Genomic DNA, 19,223 nt, shown 5'->3' with positions numbered 1-19,223 from the left:
TGTGGGGCTTAGGAATTGACATGTTAACAAGCTCCCGATATAATTTTGATGCAAGTGCCTTACAGATTACAAGTTGAGAATTAATGGCCAGTGGGAGATATGGACTAGAATGGAATGAGCAGAGAAAGTTATTAAATGAGAGGCAGTAGGACCAACCTGAGGGCTCAGAAAATGATTTCTTGAGATCGAATGGTGAGGAAGTATTAACCATGTGGAAGAATATTTCAGGGGAAGTAACAGCATTAGAAAAAGCCCTGAAGATTTCCAAACGGTATTATTACTGAAGTATAAAGTGCAAGCTTGGAAAGGGGGAAGTGAGTCTGCAGAAGCCAGGGGTGGGCCCTGAACAGCTTTGTAGCCCAAGCTGAAGTATGTGGACTATTTCCTAGAGGCATTAGAGGGCGATATAATCACATTTATAATTCAGAAAAATAACCCTATGTTGTGGTTTGACTAATTGTCCCCACCAAAATTCATGTTGAAATTAAACTGTCATGTAACAGGATTAAGAGGCCGGACTGTTAAAAGGTGATTAGGTCATAAGGGCTTCACTCTCATGAATGGATTAATGCCATTGTCACAGGAGTATGTTACTTATTGCAAGAGTAAGTAACATATTTTCTCTGTTTCACGTGCTTCCTTTTCCTTCCACCTCCCGCCATGGGATGACACTGCACAAAGGCCCTCACCAGATGTCAACACCATGCTCTTGGACTTCCCAGCCTCCAGCACTGTGAGAAATAAATTTTTCTGTGTAAATTACCTACTCACATTTTCTGCTATAGCAGCAGAAATCAGTCTAAGAGAAGCTGGTTGCTGTATGAAAGGTTAACTACATGGGAGAGCCTGAGGGCAGAGGGGTTAGTCAGGAAGCTACTGAGGTAATTGGGTAAAGGAGGTTCAAGGTCTAAACTAGGGCAGTGGTGGTAGGGATGGAAACAAAGCGGGTGGGTGAAAACACTTGGAAGAGCAAGTGTTCAGTGTCTGGAACTGTGGGGAGCAGACAGTACAGCAAGTGAAGAGGAACAACTCCGGAGGCCTCCCAGGTTCCCAGAGGTGTAGGCACCTGGGGTGCTGGAGGTACCATTCCTTGAGATAGGGAAAATAGAGGATGCCTGTTTGGAGGAAAATGATGGGCTCCTTTTGAAGACATACTATACTTAGATGTCTAGATAATAATTAGATGGGATGGCTGGTAAGCAGTTGGATGCGTGGATCTGGGGTTTAGATTGGGAAGCCACCGGTGTATCATATTTGAAGAGAGTAAAATGAGGTGCCTCTGAAACAAAACAGCAGGAGATACCAGCATTTTAGCGACAAAGAAGAGGATTCCACAAGAGACCAAGAAGAAACAGCATTTAGGGAGGCAGAAAAAGCCAGAAAGAAGTAGAATCATGAGAAGGAAGCAGAAGAGGGTCAAAGCAGAGTGGCGGTCAGCAGGGTCACGTGTGCCAGACAGACTCTGGCCTGTGCGGTTTCCTTACAATTTGGTGATGAAATGAGTGCTGGTGACTGTACCAAGAGCAGCTACAGTGGGGAGAGGGACAGAAACCAGACTTCCCTAGTCAAGGAGTGGTTCAGAGGAGAAGAAATGGAGAGGGTGGGCTTGGGGTTGTTTTGTAAGAAGCAGGCCCACTGAGGAGAGTTGAGAGATTGGCGGATGGCTAAAGAGCAACCTAGCCATCTAGGAAGGAGTTTTTTCCCCCCCATGTATCTGAGAATCTTGAGGGTATTTCTCAGATAAAAGGAAAGAGTGAGTAGAGGATGAGAGATTGAGATGGAGAAGAGAAAGGAGCCGGCGAAGAGAACGTCATCTGAGAAGAAAAGGCCAGGACCCAGAGGACCCCCAGGAAGAGGCTTAGTTTGAATGGGAGATAAAGGCATCCTCAAAGCAGGGCATCCTCAAAGAGGTATGCAGGGATAAGGCCCACACACGTAGACATCTTTGCAAATGCCTTTGAAATCTTGACATCGCCACTTTTAGTTGTTGACATTATGCAAGTAACTTCTTTTATACTCAGTTTTCTTAGATGTGATGTAGAATACAAAAAGGCCAACTCATAGCATAGATTTTTTTTTAACTGGCTTAAAATAATGTATTTAAAGCACTTAGTACAATAGCTGGTAGAGGATAAGGACTCATGTTTAGTCATTGTTACTGATTATCATTATTACTATGGTTATCATTGTCACAGAGGTAGGAAGAAATCAAGGACAAGTAGCATGTTTTTGTATTTGTGCATAGATTTATGATTTTTGGTGTTGTATTCTTTTCCTAAAGATTCAAATATCCATCTATAAAACTTTAGCCTAAAGCCTTTCTTATAATGAGGAACCACGAGTGACAAATTAGGTGGCTTTCCCTTATCTGAGAATGTGTTTGTTTTGCCTTTTTTTTTTTTTTTTTTGGCTGGGGTGGGATTAAACCCACCACCTCCAGTATACGGGCTGGCGCCCTACTCCTTTAAGCCACAGGCACCGCCCTGTTTTGCCTTCAATTTTCTTTTTTTAATTTTAATTTTAATTTTATTTTTTTATTAAATCATAGCTGTGTACATTCATGTGATCATGGGGCACCATGCACTAGTTTCATAGACCGTTTGACACATTTTCATCACACTGGTTAACATAGCCTTCCTGGCATTTTCTTAGTTATTGTGCTAAGACATTTACATTCCACATTTACTAAGTTTCACATATACCCTTATAAGATGCACCGCAGGTGTAATACCAACAAATCCCCCTCCCTCTACCCACCTCCCCCCTCCTTCCCCTCCCTTTCCCCCTTCCCCCTATTCTTAGGTTGTAACTGGGTTATAGCTTTCATGTGAAAGCCCTAAATTAGTTTCATAGTAGGGCTGAGTACTTTTTCTTCCATTCTTGAGATACTTTACTAAGAAGAATATGTTCCAGCTCCATCCATGTAAACATGAAAGAGGTAAAGTCTCCATCTTTCTTTAAGGCTGCATAATATTCCATAGTGTACATATACCACAGTTTATTGATCCATTCATGGATCGATGGGCACTTGGGCTTTTTCCATGACTTAGCAATTATGAATAGGGCTGCAATAAACATTCTGGTACAAATATCTTTGTTGTGATGTGATTTTTGGTCTTCTGGGTATATGCCTAATAGAGTAATTATAGGATTGAATGGCAGATCTGTTTTTAGATCTCTAAGTGTTCTCCATACCTCTTTCCAAAAGGAATGTATTAATTTGCATTCCCACCAGCAGTGTAGAAGTGTTCCCTTTTCTCCACATCCGTGCCAACATCTCTGGTCTTGGGATTTTGTGATATAGGCTAGTCTCACTGGAGTTAGATGGTATCTCAAAGTAGTTTTGATTTGCATTTCTCTGATGATTAAAGACGATGAGCATTTTTTTCATGTATCTGTAGGCCGCACGCCGCACATTGCCTTCATTTTTGAAGGAAACTTTCACTGGCTGTGGAATTCTAGGCTCATGGATTTTTTGTGTGTATGTTTTGTTTTCTTTTTAAAGCAGTTTAGAGATGTTGTTCCCTTGTTTTCTGTCTTACATTGTTTCTGATGAGAAATCAACTGTAATTCTTATCATTGTTCCCTTGCTTGTAATGTGTTTTTCTATATTCTGGCTGCTCTCGAGGTTTTCTCTTTATCTTTGGCTGTCAGCAAGTTGACTATGATATGTCTATATGTGGTTTACTTTGTATTTATCCTGTTTTAGGTTTATTGGGCTTCTTGGGACTGTGAATTGATATTCTAATTGAATTGGGAAAACCTTAGGCCATTGTTTTTCAAAAAAAATTTGCCAGAGTCTGTTTCAGCTCTCCTTCTGAAACTCAAGTTGCGCTTTTATCGGCTCAGTTGATAATGTGTTGGAAGTGCTTGAGTTTCTGTTCATTGCGTCCTTTTTGTCTCTGTGCTTCAGTTAGAACAATTTCTTTTGACCCGTCTTCAAGTTTACTGACCTTTTCTTTGCGGCATCCTAGCTGCTGTTATTTAATTCTAATGCATTTTTTATTTCAGACATTACAGGTTTTAGTGTTAAGATTTCATTTTGGTTTAGAATTTATCTCTTGAAAGTCACCCATCATGTCTAATTTTTCCTCTTTTTAAAAAAATATGTTTATGGGCGGCGCCTGTGGCTCAGTGAGTAAGGCGCCGGCCCCATATGCCGAGGGTGGAGGGTTCAAACCCAGCCCCAGCCAAACTGCAACCAAAAAATGGCTGGGCGTTGTGGCGGGCGCCTGTGGTCCCAGCTGCTCGGGAGGCTGAGGCAAGAGAATCTCTTTTTTTTTTTTTTTTTTTTTTCTTTTTTATTGTTGGGGATTCATTGAAGGTACAATAAGCCAGTTACACTGATTGCAATTGTTAGGTAAAGTCCCTCTTGCAATCATGTCTTGCCCCCATAAACTGTGACACACACCAAGGCCCCACCCACCTCCCTCCTTCCCTCTTTCTGCTTCCCCCCCCCATAAACTTAATTGTCATTAATTGTCCTCATATCAAGATTGAGTACATAGGATTCATGCTTCTCCATTTTTGTGATGCTTTACTAAGAATAATGTCTTCCACGTCCATCCAGGTTAATACGAAGGATGTAAAGTCTCCATTTTTTTTAATGGCTGAATAGTATTCCATGGTATATATATACCACAGCTTGTTAATCCATTCCTGGGTTGGTGGGCATTTAGGCTGTTTCCACATTTTGGCGATTGTAAATTGAGCTGCCATAAACAGTCTAGTACAAGTGTCCTTATGATAAAAGGATTTTTTTCCTTCTGGGTAGATGCCCAGTAATGGGATTGCAGGATCGAATAGGAGGTCTAGCTTGAGTGCTTTGAGGTTTCTCCATACTTCCTTCCAGAAAGGTTGTACTAGTTTGCAGTCCCACCAGCAGTGTAAAAGTGTTCCCTTCTCTCCACATCCACGCCAGCATCTGCAGTTTTGAGATTTTGTGATGTGGGCCATTCTCACTGGGGTTAGATGATATCTCAGGGTTGTTTTGATTTGCATTTCTCTAATATATAGAGATGATGAACATTTTTTCATATGTTTGTTAGCCATTCGTCTGTCATCTTTAGAGAAAGTTCTATTCATGTCTCTTGCCCATTGATATAAGGGATTGTTGGCTTTTTTCATGTGGATTAATTTGAGCCCTCTATAGATCCTGGTTATCAAACTTTTGTCTGATTGAAAATATGCAAATATCCTTTCCCATTGTGTAGGTTGTCTCTTTGCTTTGGTTATTGTGTCCTTAGCTGTACAGAAGCTTTTCAGTTTAATGAAGTCCCATTTGTTTATTTTTGTTGTTGTTGCAATTGCCATGGCAGTCTTCTTCATGAAGTCTTCCCCCAGGCCAATATCTTCCAGTGTTTTTCCTATGCTTTCTTTGAGGATTTTTATTGTTTCATGCCTTAAATTTAAGTCCTTTATCCATCTTGAATCAATTTTTGTGAGTGGGGAAAGGTGTGGATCCAGTTTCAGTCTTTTACATGTAGACATCCAGTTTTCTCAACACCATTTATTGAATAGGGAGTCTTTCCCCCAAGGTAAGTTCTTGTTTGGTTTATCAAAGATTAGGTGGTTGTAAGATGTTAGTTTCATTTCTTGGTGTTCAATTCGATTCCAAGTGTCTATGTCTCTGTTTTTGTGCCAGTACCATGCTGTCTTGACCACTATGGCTTTGTAGTACAGACTAAAATCTGGTATGCTGATGCCCCCAGCTTTATTTTTATTACTAAGAACTGCCTTAGCTATACGGGGTTTTTTCCGGTTCCATACAAAACGCAGAATCATTTTTTCCAAATCTTGAAAGTACGATGTAGGTACTTTGATAGGAATGGCATTGAATAGGTAGATAGCTTTGGGAAGTATAGACATTTTAACAATGTTGATTCTTCCCATCCATGAGCATGGTATGTTCTTCCATTTGTTAATATCCTCTGCTATTTCCTTTCTGAGGATTTCATAGTTTTCTTTATAGAGGTCCTTCACCTCCTTCGTTAGGTATATTCCTAGGTATTTCATTTTCTTTGAAACTATGGTGAAGGGAGTTGTGTCCTTAATTAGCTTCTCATCTTGACTGTTATTGGTGTATACAAAGGCTACTGACTTGTGGACATTGATTTTATATCCTGAAACATTACTGTATTTTTTGATGACTTCTAGGAGTCTTGTGGTTGAGTCTTTGGGGTTCTCTAAGTATAAGATCATGTCGTCAGCAAAGAGGGAGAGTTTGACCTCCTCTGCTCCCATTTGGATTCCCTTTATTTCCTTGTCTTGCCTAATTGTATTGGCTAGAACTTCCAGCACTACTTTGAATAGTAAAGGTGACAGAGGACAACCTTGTCTGGTTCCAGTTCTAAGAGGAAAAGCTTTCAGTTTTACTCCATTCAGTAAAATATTGGCTGTGGGTTTGTCATAGATAGCTTCAATCAGTTTTAGAAATGTGCCACCTATGCCTATACTCTTCAGAGTTCTAATTAGAAAAGGATGCTGGATTTTATCAAATGCTTTTTCTGCATCTATTGAGAGGATCATGTGATCTTTATTTTTGCCTCTGTTAATATGGTGGATAACGTTTATAGACTTGCGTATGTTAAACCAGCCTTGCATCCCTGGGATGAAGCCTACTTGATTATGATGAATGACTTTTTTGGTGATAAGCTGTAATCTATTGGCTAGGATTTTGTTGAGAATTTTTGCGTCTATGTTCATGAGTGAGATTGGTCTGAAATTCTCCTTTTTGTTTGGGTCTTTTCCTGGTTTTGGTATCAGGGTGATGTTTGCTTCATAGAATGTGTTGGGGAAGATTCCTTCTTCCTCAGTTTTTTGGAATAATTTCTGCAGTACAGGAATAAGCTCTTCCTTGAAGGTTTGATAGAATTCTGGAGTGAAGCCATCTGGACCAGGGCATTTTTTAGTTGGAAGCTTTTTTATTGTTTCTTTGATCTCAGTGCTTGAAATTGGTCTGTTCAGGAGGTCTATTTCTTCCTGGCTAAGTCTAGGGAGAGGGTGTGATTCCAAATATTGATCCATTTCCTTCACATTGTCAAATTTCTGGGCATAGAGTTTCTGGTAGTATTCAGAGATGATCTCTTGTATCTCTGTGGGATCAGTTGTTATTTCCCCTTTATCGTTTCTGATTGAGGTTACTAGAGATTTTACTTTTCTATTTCTAGTTAGTCTGGCTAATGGTTTATCTATTTTATTTATTTTTTCAAAAAACCAACTCCTTGTTTCATTAATTTTCTGAATGATTCTTTTGTTTTCAATTTCATTGATCTCTGATTTGATTTTGGATATTTCTTTTCTTCTACTGAGTTTAGGCTTAGATTGTTCTTCTTTTTCCAATTCCATAAGATCTCTTGTGAGATTGTTGATGTGCTCTCTTTCTGTTTTTCGAATGTAGGCATCTAAAGCGATGAATTTTCCTCTCAAAACTGCTTTTGCAGTATCCCACAGGTTTTGGTAGCTTGTATCTTCATTGTTGTTATGCTCAAGGAAGTTAATGATTTCCTGTTTTATTTCTTCCTTCACCCATCTGTTATTCAACAGAAGATTGTTTAATTTCCATGCCTTGGGTGGGCTTGAGCATTTTTGTTAGAGTTGAGTTCCACCTTTAGTGCCTTATGGTCTGAGAAGATACAAGGTAAAATTTCAGTTCTTTTGATTCTGTTGATATTTGTTTTGTGTCCCAGGATATGATCAATTTTGGAGAATGTTCCATGGGGTGATGAGAAGAATGTATATTCTTTATCTTTGGGGTGGAGTGTTCTATATGCATCTATCAAGCATAGTTGTTCTAGGGTCTCATTTAAATCTCTTACATCTTTGTTTAATTTCTGTTTAGAGGATCTGTCCAGCTCTGTAAGAGGTGTGTTAAAGTCCCCTGTTATGATGGTATTATCAGATATCATATTGCTCAGACTGAGTAAGGTCTGCTTCAAGAATCTGGGAGCATTTAAATTGGGTGCATAAATATTTAGAATGGAAATGTCTTCTTGTTGTAGTTTTCCCTTGACCAATATAAAGTGACCATCTTTGTCTTTTTTGACTTCAGTTGCTTTAAATCCACATGTATCTGAAAATAAGATTGCAACTCCTCTTTTCTTCTGAATTCCGTTTGCCTGAAAAATTGTCTTCCAACCCTTGACTCGGAGCTTTAATTTGTCTTTTGAGGCCAGGTGTGTTTTTTGCAGACAGCAAATGGATGGCTTGTGTTTTTTAATCCAGTCAGCCAATCTATGTCTCTTCAGTGGGGAATTCAAGCCATTAACATTTATTGAGATAATTGATAAGTGTGGTAGTATTCTATTTGTCTTATTTGGTGAGAGTCCATTGCTTAGTTTTATCTTTTGCATCAGTGTGGAGGTTAGGTTCTGTCCTTTGATTTCTGAGTTCTTACTTTGCTGCTGATCCGTTGTGGTGGTCAGTGTGCAGAACAGGTTGAAGTATTTCCTGTAGAGCTGGTCTTGTGGTGGCAAATTTCCTCAATGTTTGTATATCCGTAAATGATTTGATTTCTCCATCAATTTTGAGGCTTAGCTTAGCAGGGTACAGAATTCTGGGCTGAAAATTGTTCTGTTTAAGTAGATTAAAGGTAGATGACCATTGTCTTCTTGCTTGGAAAGTTTCATTAGAGAAGTCTGCGGTTAACTCTGATGGATTTGCCCCTGTAGGTGAACTGGCGCTTACTCCTGGCAGCTTGCAGAATCTTTTCTTTTGTCTTGACTTTGGACAGGTTCATCACAATGTGTCTTGGAGAAGCTCGGTTAGAGTTGAGGTGACCTGGGGTCCGATATCCCTCTGAAAGCAGTGTGTCAGACTCTTTGGTGATGTTTGGGAAATTTTCTTTTATAATATTCTCTAGTAAGGCCTCCATTCCTCTGGGGCATTCTTCTTCCCCTTCTGGAATTCCTATAACTCGTATGTTGGAACGCTTCATAAAGTCCCATAATTCTGACAGTGAACGTTCTGCTTTCTCTCTCTTCTTTTCTGCCTCTTTTACTGTCTGAGTTATCTCAAGAACTTTGTCTTCTACCTCTGAAATTCTTTCTTCTGCATGGTCTAACCTGTTGCTGATACTTTCCATTGTATCTTTAAGTTCCCTAATTGACTGTTTCAGTTCCTTCAGGTCTGCTATATCCTTTTTATATTCTTCATATCGTTCATCTCTTATTTGATTCTGTTTTTGGATTTCCTTTTGGTTATTTTCCACTTTATTAGCAATTTCCTTCATTGTTTCCATCATTTCTTTCATTGTTTTCAACATGTGTATTCTAAATTCCCTTTCTATCATTCCTAACATTTCTATACTGGTGGAATCATCTGCAGTAGCTACCTCATGGTCCCTTGGTGGGGTTGTTCTAGACTGGTTCTTCATGTTGCCTGGAGTTTTCAGCTGATTCTTCCTCATGAGTGATTTCTTTTATCTGTTTCCTTGCCCTAATTTTCCTTTCACTTCCTTTTGCTCTTTAAGTTCTTGTGCCTGTGGACTAAGGGTTACAGGACCGGAAGGGTGAGAAGGTTGAAGAGCAAAAAAAGGGGGATGAAAGAAAGGAGGACCGAGTGATAAGAAAAAAAGAAAGATAGAGAAAGGAGAGGGGGTGGGTATAAGGAATATTGACAAAAAGAAGAGAGGCACAGAAAGAGGGAGACAGGGCAATATAGGTGTACAGTAGGGTACTTTGACACAACCTTAAAAAACCCCACCTTCTGGGGGTGCCCAGTTGCGTGGTTCCCTTGAGGTCAGCAGCTCTTTGCTAACCTGATCAGACACAGTACCCCACCTCCACCAAGTAGAGAGGAAAGACAAAAATGCTATAAATCAAACCAAAAGAAGCAAACAGAAAACTTTACGGGGATAAAATTGGGTGAAAAACCAAATTATATCGGTAGAAACACTACCAAAAATGAAGTTGAAGTTATTAAAAAAGGTAGCAATGGGAAATTATAATTAAACTAGGAAAATTGAGAAAGAAAAAGGGATCTGTGTGGAAAAGATTGAAATTAAAAAAACAAAAGAACATCAGCAACATCAAAATAAACAAACAAAAAAAACAACCAACCCAAAAAAAAAAAAAGAAGAAAAAAATACACAACCAAAAACAAAGCAGTTTGTATATGTTATTGAATATTGTCTGGGCAACACGTGGTCTTCTGGGGTATGAGATGTTAGTCACAGTTCTGATACGACTGGAGGCTGCTGATTTCTCAAACCCCAGCAGGTAGACACCCTAAATCTCTCTTCAGCCTACTTAAAAGGCACTTTGAACTTATCGCGTAAGCCCAGGAGCTGGAGGTTGCTGTGAGCTGTGTGACGCCACGGCACCCTACCCGAGGGCGGTACAGTGAGACTCTGTCTCTACAAAAAAAAAAAAAAAAAACAAAAAAAAAAGGCACTTTGAACTTGTAAACTTGCTGAGCAGAAGCTTTCCCAGCTTTCTCGCTGGAATCGCTGCTGAAGTGGCTATCCACTTACTCAGTGTGCCAAAACCGGTCTCACTCTGCCCCTGAGGGTTAGGGCTGCAAGGCGGCTCAAACCCCACCCTTAGGCTATTTGGTTGCTGGGTTACCAGCTCCCACCCGTTTCTAGCTCTGCGACCCTGAGGGCGGAGCTTGCCGGGGCAGATCACTGACAATGGATCCGTGTGACCCACCGCCAAACACTATTAGCTCCGTCTGGCTCAGCGGCTCAGACTGGGGCCCTAGATAACGGCCAAAGTTCTCCGCACTCCCGCTCAGGCCTTCCGCAAGGCAGTTCAACTCAGTGCCAAGTCCAAGGACATCAAAACAGTTCACAGGTAAGGCCTTTCTGGTTTGCAGTCTCGCTGCTACTGAACTTACAGTTGTGGGCGGGTTTAGACGGATTGAACACACGCGACCACTTGCCGGTTTTCCACTGTTTTAGTCCTCCTCTTGGGGTCCAGAAGTCTCTCGCTGACTCCCTGTATCTTCATAGGAGTGATGATAGGCAGTTCCCACCAGCCAGAGATGCCTGGAGTCCTATCTCCCCAGACTCACGGTGCCCAGATGCAAGGAAGCTGTTACTTGGCTGCCATCTTGCTCCGCCTCCGCAAGAGAATCTCTTAAGCCCAAGAGTTAGAGGTTGCTGTGAGCCGTGTGATGCCACGGCACTCTACCCGAGGGCGGTACAGTGAGACTCTGTCTCTACAAAAAAAAAAAAAATGTTTATAAAAGTTGTTTTTAAGTCCTTGTTTGCTAATTCAACATTGGGATCATGTAAGGGTCTGTTTCTATTAAGTTTTTTCTCTTGATTATACCTTGAATTTCCTACTTCTTTACATTTCTAGTTCTTTTTTATTGTGCTATGGACAAAATAAGTTGTAGAGATTCTTGGATTTTGTTCCCTTCCTCAGTAAAGTATTGAGTTTTATTTTAATAGGCAATTAAATTATTGGCAGCTTTTATTTTTTAGAGGGAGCTTATCATTTTAGACTTTATTAAGATGAATGTCTTAGTCCGTTTTGGCTGCTATAACAAAATTTTTTAGACTTGGTTTAAGAAATTGTTCAGTGTCTGGTAAGAGCTTACTTTTTGCTTCAAAGATGGTACCTTCCCACTGTGTCCTTACATGGTGTAAGGGTAGAACACTCTCTCCTTCACAGTGGCAGAAAGGGGCCAGGGGGCTCCCTTGAGCCTTCTCTTATAAGGGGATTAATCCTATTTGTGAAACCTCTGCCAAAAGGCAAGGCCCTGACTCTTAATACTGTCACACTGGGGATGAAGTTTCAACATATGAATTTGGAATGGGGAACAAATTCTGGCCATAGCAATGGATCTCTTTTGATTTTTCCTCTTAGTCTTCTGGTGTAACCCTCAGTCCTAAATGATATTATTCCTCTCAAAGCCAGCCCCTTTGGAATTCCAGTGGAAAGTCTGAAGTACATTCTAAGTCCTTTTAACTTGGTGAGAATGGGGCATTTCCTCAGGGAGAAAATTATTTAAATGTAGGATCTACCTAGTTTTCTTTCCTTTCCTTGGAGAATGTAACCCCTCCATTGTCTGCCTACTTTTGGTATCTTTTCAGTGCAAACTGTTATTTCTTATATTTTTCCAGAGATCAAAATAGTTATCTATAGAAGGATTAGTTTAATACAAGCTACTCAGCTATTATTGAAAGCAAAACTTAGGAATGAGTGTGTTTTTGAGCATTGCTGATGGCTCAGTCCTACTGAGAGGCAATGACTGTGCCTTGCCACCAGTCTACGCAGTTGCGGGAAGGTCTGTAATGGCTTAATGGCCGGGTTGGATGGGGAGTTTACCCAGAACAGATGTGAAAGAATGGAAGGTTAAGGACCAAAGGTTTCTCTGATGTGGAAGCTTGAAAGCAGGAATAAAGGAAAGAGAGCTGCAGAGAGAAAGAAAGTTGGCTTCATTCAGCCTTAGTTTCCTCATCATGACCTCTTTGCTCCATCTGCTATGGGGTTTACTGGAGATAAGGTATGTGGATGTTCAGTAAATGGTGTTGATGATTGTGGAGGCCCCTGGGTTGAGCTTTGCCAGGTCTTGATCCAAATGGCACAATTCCTTATTGTGTCCTCTGGTGACTTTTCTGCCCTTCATGGAAGCCTTGTGCTCATGTGAGGTGAAACGAGGCTGTCATTGTTAGTTATCAGCAATAGTATCACCCTCACTGTCTATGTGTCTACCTTTGAGGGACCCATTTCTCCATGGTTCTTTGCTCTATTAGGATATAGTTAGGCTGTGTTAACAGAAACCCAACAGAATAATGTCTTAAACAAAATAGAAGTTTAATTCTCTCTCACACAACCGTCTGGGTGTGAGCAGTGCAATGCTGCTGGGCTGACTACACCAGGCAAGACACTATCCAGATCTTCCCAAGTGCTGCCAAGGTTGTAGCACTGATCTTCCCAACTCTGTTCCTGAGGAGTGAAGTCACACTAGGCATATCCTTTAACTTCTTTAACTTCTGTCATCTGCTTTGTCATCTCCAAAATAAGAGATTGATGGGTTGTGTCTAAGGTATTTTTTGCCTGGTGCCCAAGTTCTAGAATTGAATGTTTCAGAGTATAAAGTAACACTCTATGCCTTTGCGTTAGAGCAGGCCTGGTGCAATGAGCTGTGGGTGTGACTCTGTAGACATGCACGACTTCATCCACGTTGTGTACACCCTCAGCATCAACCTGGGGGTCTGGAGACATGAAACTTTTCCATTTTCCTGGGCTTCCCTGGGTTGTATGTTTCATAGTTAGAAGTCACTGCATTTTTCTATGCAATTAAGCTCATTTAATTGTTTTGTTTTTGTTTCTAAAGTTTTTTTCTAGTAGCAGAACTAGTATATGTTTGGTGTAGAAAATAGAGAAAACTACAAATGACAGTAGCAAAAACTTGCCCGTCAAGGAGAGGACACTGGTCCCAGGGCCAGCATGACCTGGAGCTGTCCAGGGCCCTCTCGGGCAGGTGGTGCTCTTAGTGCATTAGCATATTCCCTTTATTTGAGTGTCTAATAAATTACTGAAAAATACTTATACGTAGTCTAACTGCTTCAGTTTATCAAATTGGGATCACACGACACATGATATTTTATAACCTGCTTTTCTCCCTCTCAGTGATCATTTCCTCAAATACTTAAATGTTTTTTAAGAGTGTGGTATGGCTGCCAAGGATTCTAATCACATGGACATATGACACTGTACTTAACCAGTGCTTTGGATGCTCAGGCTGTGTCCAAGTCTTTGTTATTGGTAGTTACCTAGCAGTGATACCTTCTGTTTCGTACCAAGAGCATCTTAGCTTTTACTCACAGGCACTGAGTGCTGGTGGGGCCCAGAGAGGTTGAGTGGCCTGCCCAAGGCCACACAGCAAGTGCGTGGCACGTCCAGGCCTCTGGCCTCAAGACTGGCTGCTTCTCCCTGGTGCTAGGACAGAAGAAGCACAGGTGTGGCAGGAGGGCTAGTGACAATTGGCTCCCAATATGTTGGCCTGGGGAAACAGAGTCTTGTCTGGGTGGTCTCTGGTGCCCCCGCCTGAGGGAAGCCATGCTGTTGTCTGCCCTGCCCTCTCCCCTCCCTGGTCTGTGCTCCTGGGGAGGAGGGGAGAGAGGCTTTGGGAGTCAGGGGGAGGCTGTGAGTGGAGTGAGGCAGGGAGCGCCTACCAGGGGGTGAGCCCAGGAAGCGGTCACTGACTGCAGTGGCCTTGTTCCTGGGGGTGCCTCCTCACCACTGTGCTCTAACCCGCTCCCAGAGCACTTTCCTCTCCAAAGAGTACCTTGCCTGAGAAAGCGACCCTCGTCCGTCTTTAGCTTATGCTCCGTCTTCCGAGAGGTTCCTGAGAGGTGGGCAGAGGGTGGGGAGGACAGAGAGGGCCACTCTAGACCTGACATGGGAGCCCCCCATTTGCCAGTGACACCACTTCCTGGGGTCACCGGGCTTTTGCCCTCTGCGTAAGACATGTCATTGTGACTGTTATATGCTTTTCTCTAACAGGCAACCATTGGGATTGACTTCTTGTCAAAAACCATGTACTTGGAGGACCGTACGGTGAGCACCCAATTTCAGAATTGGGAGGACAGGGGGCTACTTTGGGCTTATCCCTGGGATCCTTAGCTGGACACCATGGAGAGTCCCTGCAAAGCCTGCCGCCCCCCCCAACAGGACCTCACTGACCTCTCTGCCCCGCTGACTGACCTCTCTGCCCTCTGTCCCGCCTCCCCACAACAGGTGCGACTGCAGCTCTGGGACACAGCCGGCCAGGAGAGATTCCGCAGCCTGATCCCCAGCTACATCCGGGACTCCACGGTGGCTGTGGTGGTGTACGACATCACAAGTGAGTGAGGGTCCGTGCCTGAGGGAGGGTGGCCCACAGGGGCCCCAGGGCGTGGGTGTATATGCATGTGCGCACACCTGTGTATGATTGTCCCCGAATGCAGAGGCAGGTGCTGGGGGTGTGGTTGGTGAGTTGCCTCTGAACACCAGTGTGTTTTCTGCTGTCCCCCTCCATCCTGCGATGGTCAAAGGTATACAGGGCCAGGGCCGGTCCTGCTCAGAGCTGGGGCTGGTGTGTGGGGGGAACAGATGCTCACAAAGTTTGGCCTGCTGCAGCCCCTCTGCACCCTCTCTTGCCTTGGCTGCCAGAAAGAATCCCACAGAGCAACTTCAATGTGTGTGTACCACCATAGGAGAGGATACTCGGCCAACGTGACCTGGCAGCTGTTCAGGGTCCTCTTGGAGGGGAGGCTGAGGGGGTCTGGCAGCCCATCTCACACACTGTGGCCTTTCTGAACAAAGCAGTGTTCTTAACAGGACTGCACAGCTTATGGGGTTTATGGGGCCTTGGGCTATGATCACCCCTGAGGTGGCCAGACACCCTGGGTGAAGTTCACAGGCCTGAAGTCACATGGGCAGCATGCCCACCCCAGCTGCTCAGCCTGCTTCCCCAGCTCTGCCTGCCCATGTCCATACCCTCCCTGACCACAGGTTCCATCCACACCTGAGTGCAGGTGGGAGCTGGGGAGGGGAAACTGAGGCTGCTCAGGGCAGGCTGCCTTCCCCACGCTGGGCTGTGCCCACTGCTGTGTGGTGGCATTGCCTTGCTGCTGCTCCTCTCTACAAAGACCTGCCTTCTGAGGGAGGTGAGGCTGCCCAGAAACGGCCTCGCCTCTCCTGGATTCTCGAATGCTCCTGGTTCCCCTGACTCTAGCCCCAGGACCCACCTTCCCTTCTCTCATGTGGGCTCTCTTCGAACCCTCTGGCCTCTCCCAGGCTCCCCTGAGCTCCCCTTGCATGAAGGCCACTCTGTAGGGCCCCTCCTTCCTTGGGGCCACTGTGTTCTCCCTCCATCCCCACCCCGACCCAGTTTCCAGGCTCACCAAAGCCTAGTGCACTCACTTCTCACTCTCTGCTCTGGGCCCCAGGCAGGCCCCAAAGCCACTCTTCTGTGTTGTGACATAGTAACCTTCTGGATGAGGTCACTCCTCTTCCTCAGAGGTTGGCTGAGCCGTGGGGGGGGGGCTCTCCAGGGCTGCAGGGCAGGGTCTGGCTCCTTGTGGGTGGCCCCTGCCTGGTGGTCTTGTGGGCTGTGCCTGCATCTCTCCCGGGTGTCCAAGGGCACATGCTTGCCTGGCTCAAGCCTCCCTGCACTCCTGCTGGGACCAGCCCTCACCCCAGTCCGTCCCCACTTTCTGCCTCCAGATCTCAACTCCTTCCAGCAGACCTCTAAATGGATTGATGATGTCAGGACAGAGAGAGGCAGTGACGTTATCATCATGCTGGTGGGCAACAAGACGGACCTGGCCGACAAGCGGTAAGTGGGAGGGGCAAAGGTGCAGGGGCCCACCCCGCTTTCTTCTCTGACTGCTTGGACAGGTGGTTGTCTGTGCTTCTGACCTGTCCCCGTGCATTCAGGAAAGGCCCCTTGACACCAAGAGCTTTGGAAGTACATGGTAGACCCCCCCCACCCACAGGCATCTCATCTTTGAAGCCCTGTCTTCCACTGCCGGGCAGGGCAGGGGCAGCGTTCCACATGCCACCTGCATGGAATTCTAGTGTGCCTGACCCGGCTCAGCACTGAGTGGCCTCGTGGCTCAAAGCTCTTTACATGGGGCCCTGCCATGGCCACAGCACAGCTCCAGACTCAGCAGTCACCTGGGCCCCAGTAACTTCTACTGTATGTTGTATCTCAGCCCCTGTGAAGTGCCTCCCCAGTGTGTGTGGGATGTGAATGCCCTGGGCCCCAGGTGTGAGTGTGCAGACCACAAAGCTGCATCCCCAGCCTGCTCCCCTGGTTTGGGGCAGTGTCTGGCATGACAAGGCCTCTCCACGGCTGCCCTCTAGTGCCCAGGGCTGATTTAGGCACCATTTACATGCATTTGACCCTGACTTGGGCAGATCAAGCAATAGGTCGTGGACTCCGGGAAGCAGTGTGGCCTTCTTGCATCGTCCCCTGACCATCTCAGGAATAATCTGAATTAGAAGCTGCTTTACCAGAGTCCTTTACCAACTTCCAGCTCCTTTGCTGAGTAGCACAGTGGCTTTGGGGGAATTACTTTTAATCTTCGTACTCTTATTTGGAAAATGAGAGTGATACCACCCAGAAAGGCTCCTCGTGGCTCAAAGCTCTTTACAAATGAAGGCTCTTGTGGTGTGGGCAGGTATGGGACAGCCCCACCCCAGGCCTGACCCAGGGCCTGCTCTAAAGCTGAGGGGATCTGTGGAAAAGCAGGGAAAGGGGCAAGTGTCCTGCTGTGCCCGGGTGTCCTTATTCCTGGAGACTGTGTTTGGCACACTGGGAGGGACCCCTGAGAGAATAGCCTGTCTTCAGGGCTGACCAAGGGCCTGGCTCCTTCTGCACTGCCAGCCGAGTCCCTCATCTCAGGTCCCTCCCTAAACCTCTGCCAGCGGCTGCCCCTTTGCAGGAGTGATTTTCCCTCTCCCCCATCTCTAGGCAGATAACCATCGAGGAAGGGGAGCAACGTGCCAAAGAACTGAGTGTCATGTTCATCGAGACCAGTGCGAAGACTGGCTACAACGTGAAGCAGGTGAGGACCCACCGGGTGCTGGTCCCCATGCTAGACTCCTGAGGGGCTGAGCTGGGGCAGCCAGCCAAAGCACCGAGCAGACTGTGGGTTGACCTGTAGAACTGTATTAAAGGGCCACAGCATTAGGAAGATTGAGAACCACTGTTCTAGGGGGCTGAGGGAAATAGTGGTTCCCTAGCATCTTACTTTAGATGCGGGTTGTGGGAAATTCAGTCTCATCAGCATTGCACCTGGCAAGTGCTCAGGGTGTGTTTAGAGCTTGGGAGGGCGAGGAGGTGGAATGAGGACTGAGCTCAGAGCAGGGCTGCTTTCCCGGGTCCATAAACCCCGACTTAGTCCAGGGATGGGATTCAGCAGGTCATTGGACCGGCTGGGAAACATTACACTTTTATCTTCACTAACCACTCGCCCGTCTGTAGCATCCCTTCACTGCTCAGTAGCAGCAGCCACACCTGTGGCTTCCACCAGCAAGCACAGACGCGCGTTCCTATCACCACGCAGCACTGCAGGTGTCCTGAGCTTTACGCGCACCACGACTTCAGTCCCACAGTAGTATTAGAGCTACTTGTAGTTCTTTCTGTTTAACACGTCCGTAAGGAAGCCCAAATGTCACTAATTTGTCTCTTTAGATATTGGAGAAGTTTATTTCAGTACTAAATGATTTCTTTTATAATTCTATGTAATGGATTTTACACACATCAAAGGAGTCCGTAGTCCTCACCAGATTGCCAGAGGGGTCCCTAGCTCATGGAAAGGTTGGGAGCTCCTGCCGTCGAGGATAAAGAGGACTTGAGGAGGTGGCGAGGAGGAAGGGTATTCCAGGCAGGGGTGACAGTAAGCCAAGGTGTGGCTACAGGGTGCCCAGGGCCTGGGGAGGAGACGCTTAGTGGGGAGTGTGACTTGGCTTGGGGGCTGCTTCTGCCCTGCCACCCCAGGGTTGTGGGGAGCACTCAACAAGCTACCCCATGCAGCTGCCGGCCTTCTGGGTTCAGGGATAGTTTGCCCCAGGCAGACAGTGCTGGTAGCAGTGGGAAAGGCAAAGTGGCAGAGCAGTCGGGAGACACAGAGTGGGAGGGACACTGCAGTGACATAAGGAAGCCCAAGAGTTCCAGAACTTAGTGCCCCTTCCTACCCCAAATGGAGTGCCTTGAGCATGGCTCCCTGCACCCCAGCCTCTCCCCAGCTCCCTCTGGCGTGAGGATGCTGCTGCTATGATCCTCCCATGCTCCCTGGAGGCATGCAGGAGAAGCCGGGCCACTGCTCTTTGGGGGCCATGATGGAAAGTCGTGGGAAGTGGGGGAGTAGAGGGCAGCACCCAGTGGTCTGTAGGGCAGATGTGTCTGCCCCAGTGGTCTGGGTCAGCCAAATGCTGCTGCCCCTTCCTAGAATGCTCTGAAACCCAGCCATTAATTTGAGCAGGAGTTAACTGTTCAATTCAAACCCTACATCATTCAGAGGAAGAGTCTTTGTGCAGTATTGAGTCCTGAACTCTTAGTGGTGATCGTGTCTGCACACAGAGACTCATGCCTGACCCCAGGAGCATCCTTCTAACTGGGAGTGTGACCCTTGGCAGCTGCTGTGACTTTTCTGACAGTCAGACAGGCAGACCAGGGCCACCTGGGGGAGGACCATGAGGGAAAGCTCAAGAGGGATGACCTGGACCCTCTACACCCTCACCCACTTCTGCCCACCCACGAGGATCCCACACCCTGCC

General features: G+C 45.4%; 1 protein-coding gene across 1 annotated transcript in view; it reads left to right on the top strand.

Moving 5' to 3' along the window:
- Positions 1-19,223, top strand: part of RAB6B (RAB6B, member RAS oncogene family) — a 79,351-nt gene that overhangs the window by 47,946 nt on the left and 12,182 nt on the right. The window contains exons 3-6 of the mRNA XM_053599598.1: positions 14,460-14,513; positions 14,694-14,799; positions 16,164-16,275; positions 17,416-17,509. Coding sequence (XP_053455573.1) covers positions 14,460-14,513; positions 14,694-14,799; positions 16,164-16,275; positions 17,416-17,509 — 366 coding nt within the window. The remainder of the gene's footprint in view (positions 1-14,459; positions 14,514-14,693; positions 14,800-16,163; positions 16,276-17,415; positions 17,510-19,223) is intronic.

Source organism: Nycticebus coucang, chromosome 8 (assembly GCF_027406575.1).
Source record: "Nycticebus coucang isolate mNycCou1 chromosome 8, mNycCou1.pri, whole genome shotgun sequence".
Classification (NCBI taxonomy): Eukaryota; Metazoa; Chordata; class Mammalia; order Primates; family Lorisidae; genus Nycticebus; species Nycticebus coucang.
The sequence above is the reverse complement of the archived record's forward strand: the minus strand, read 5'-3'. Positions and strand labels throughout refer to the sequence as shown.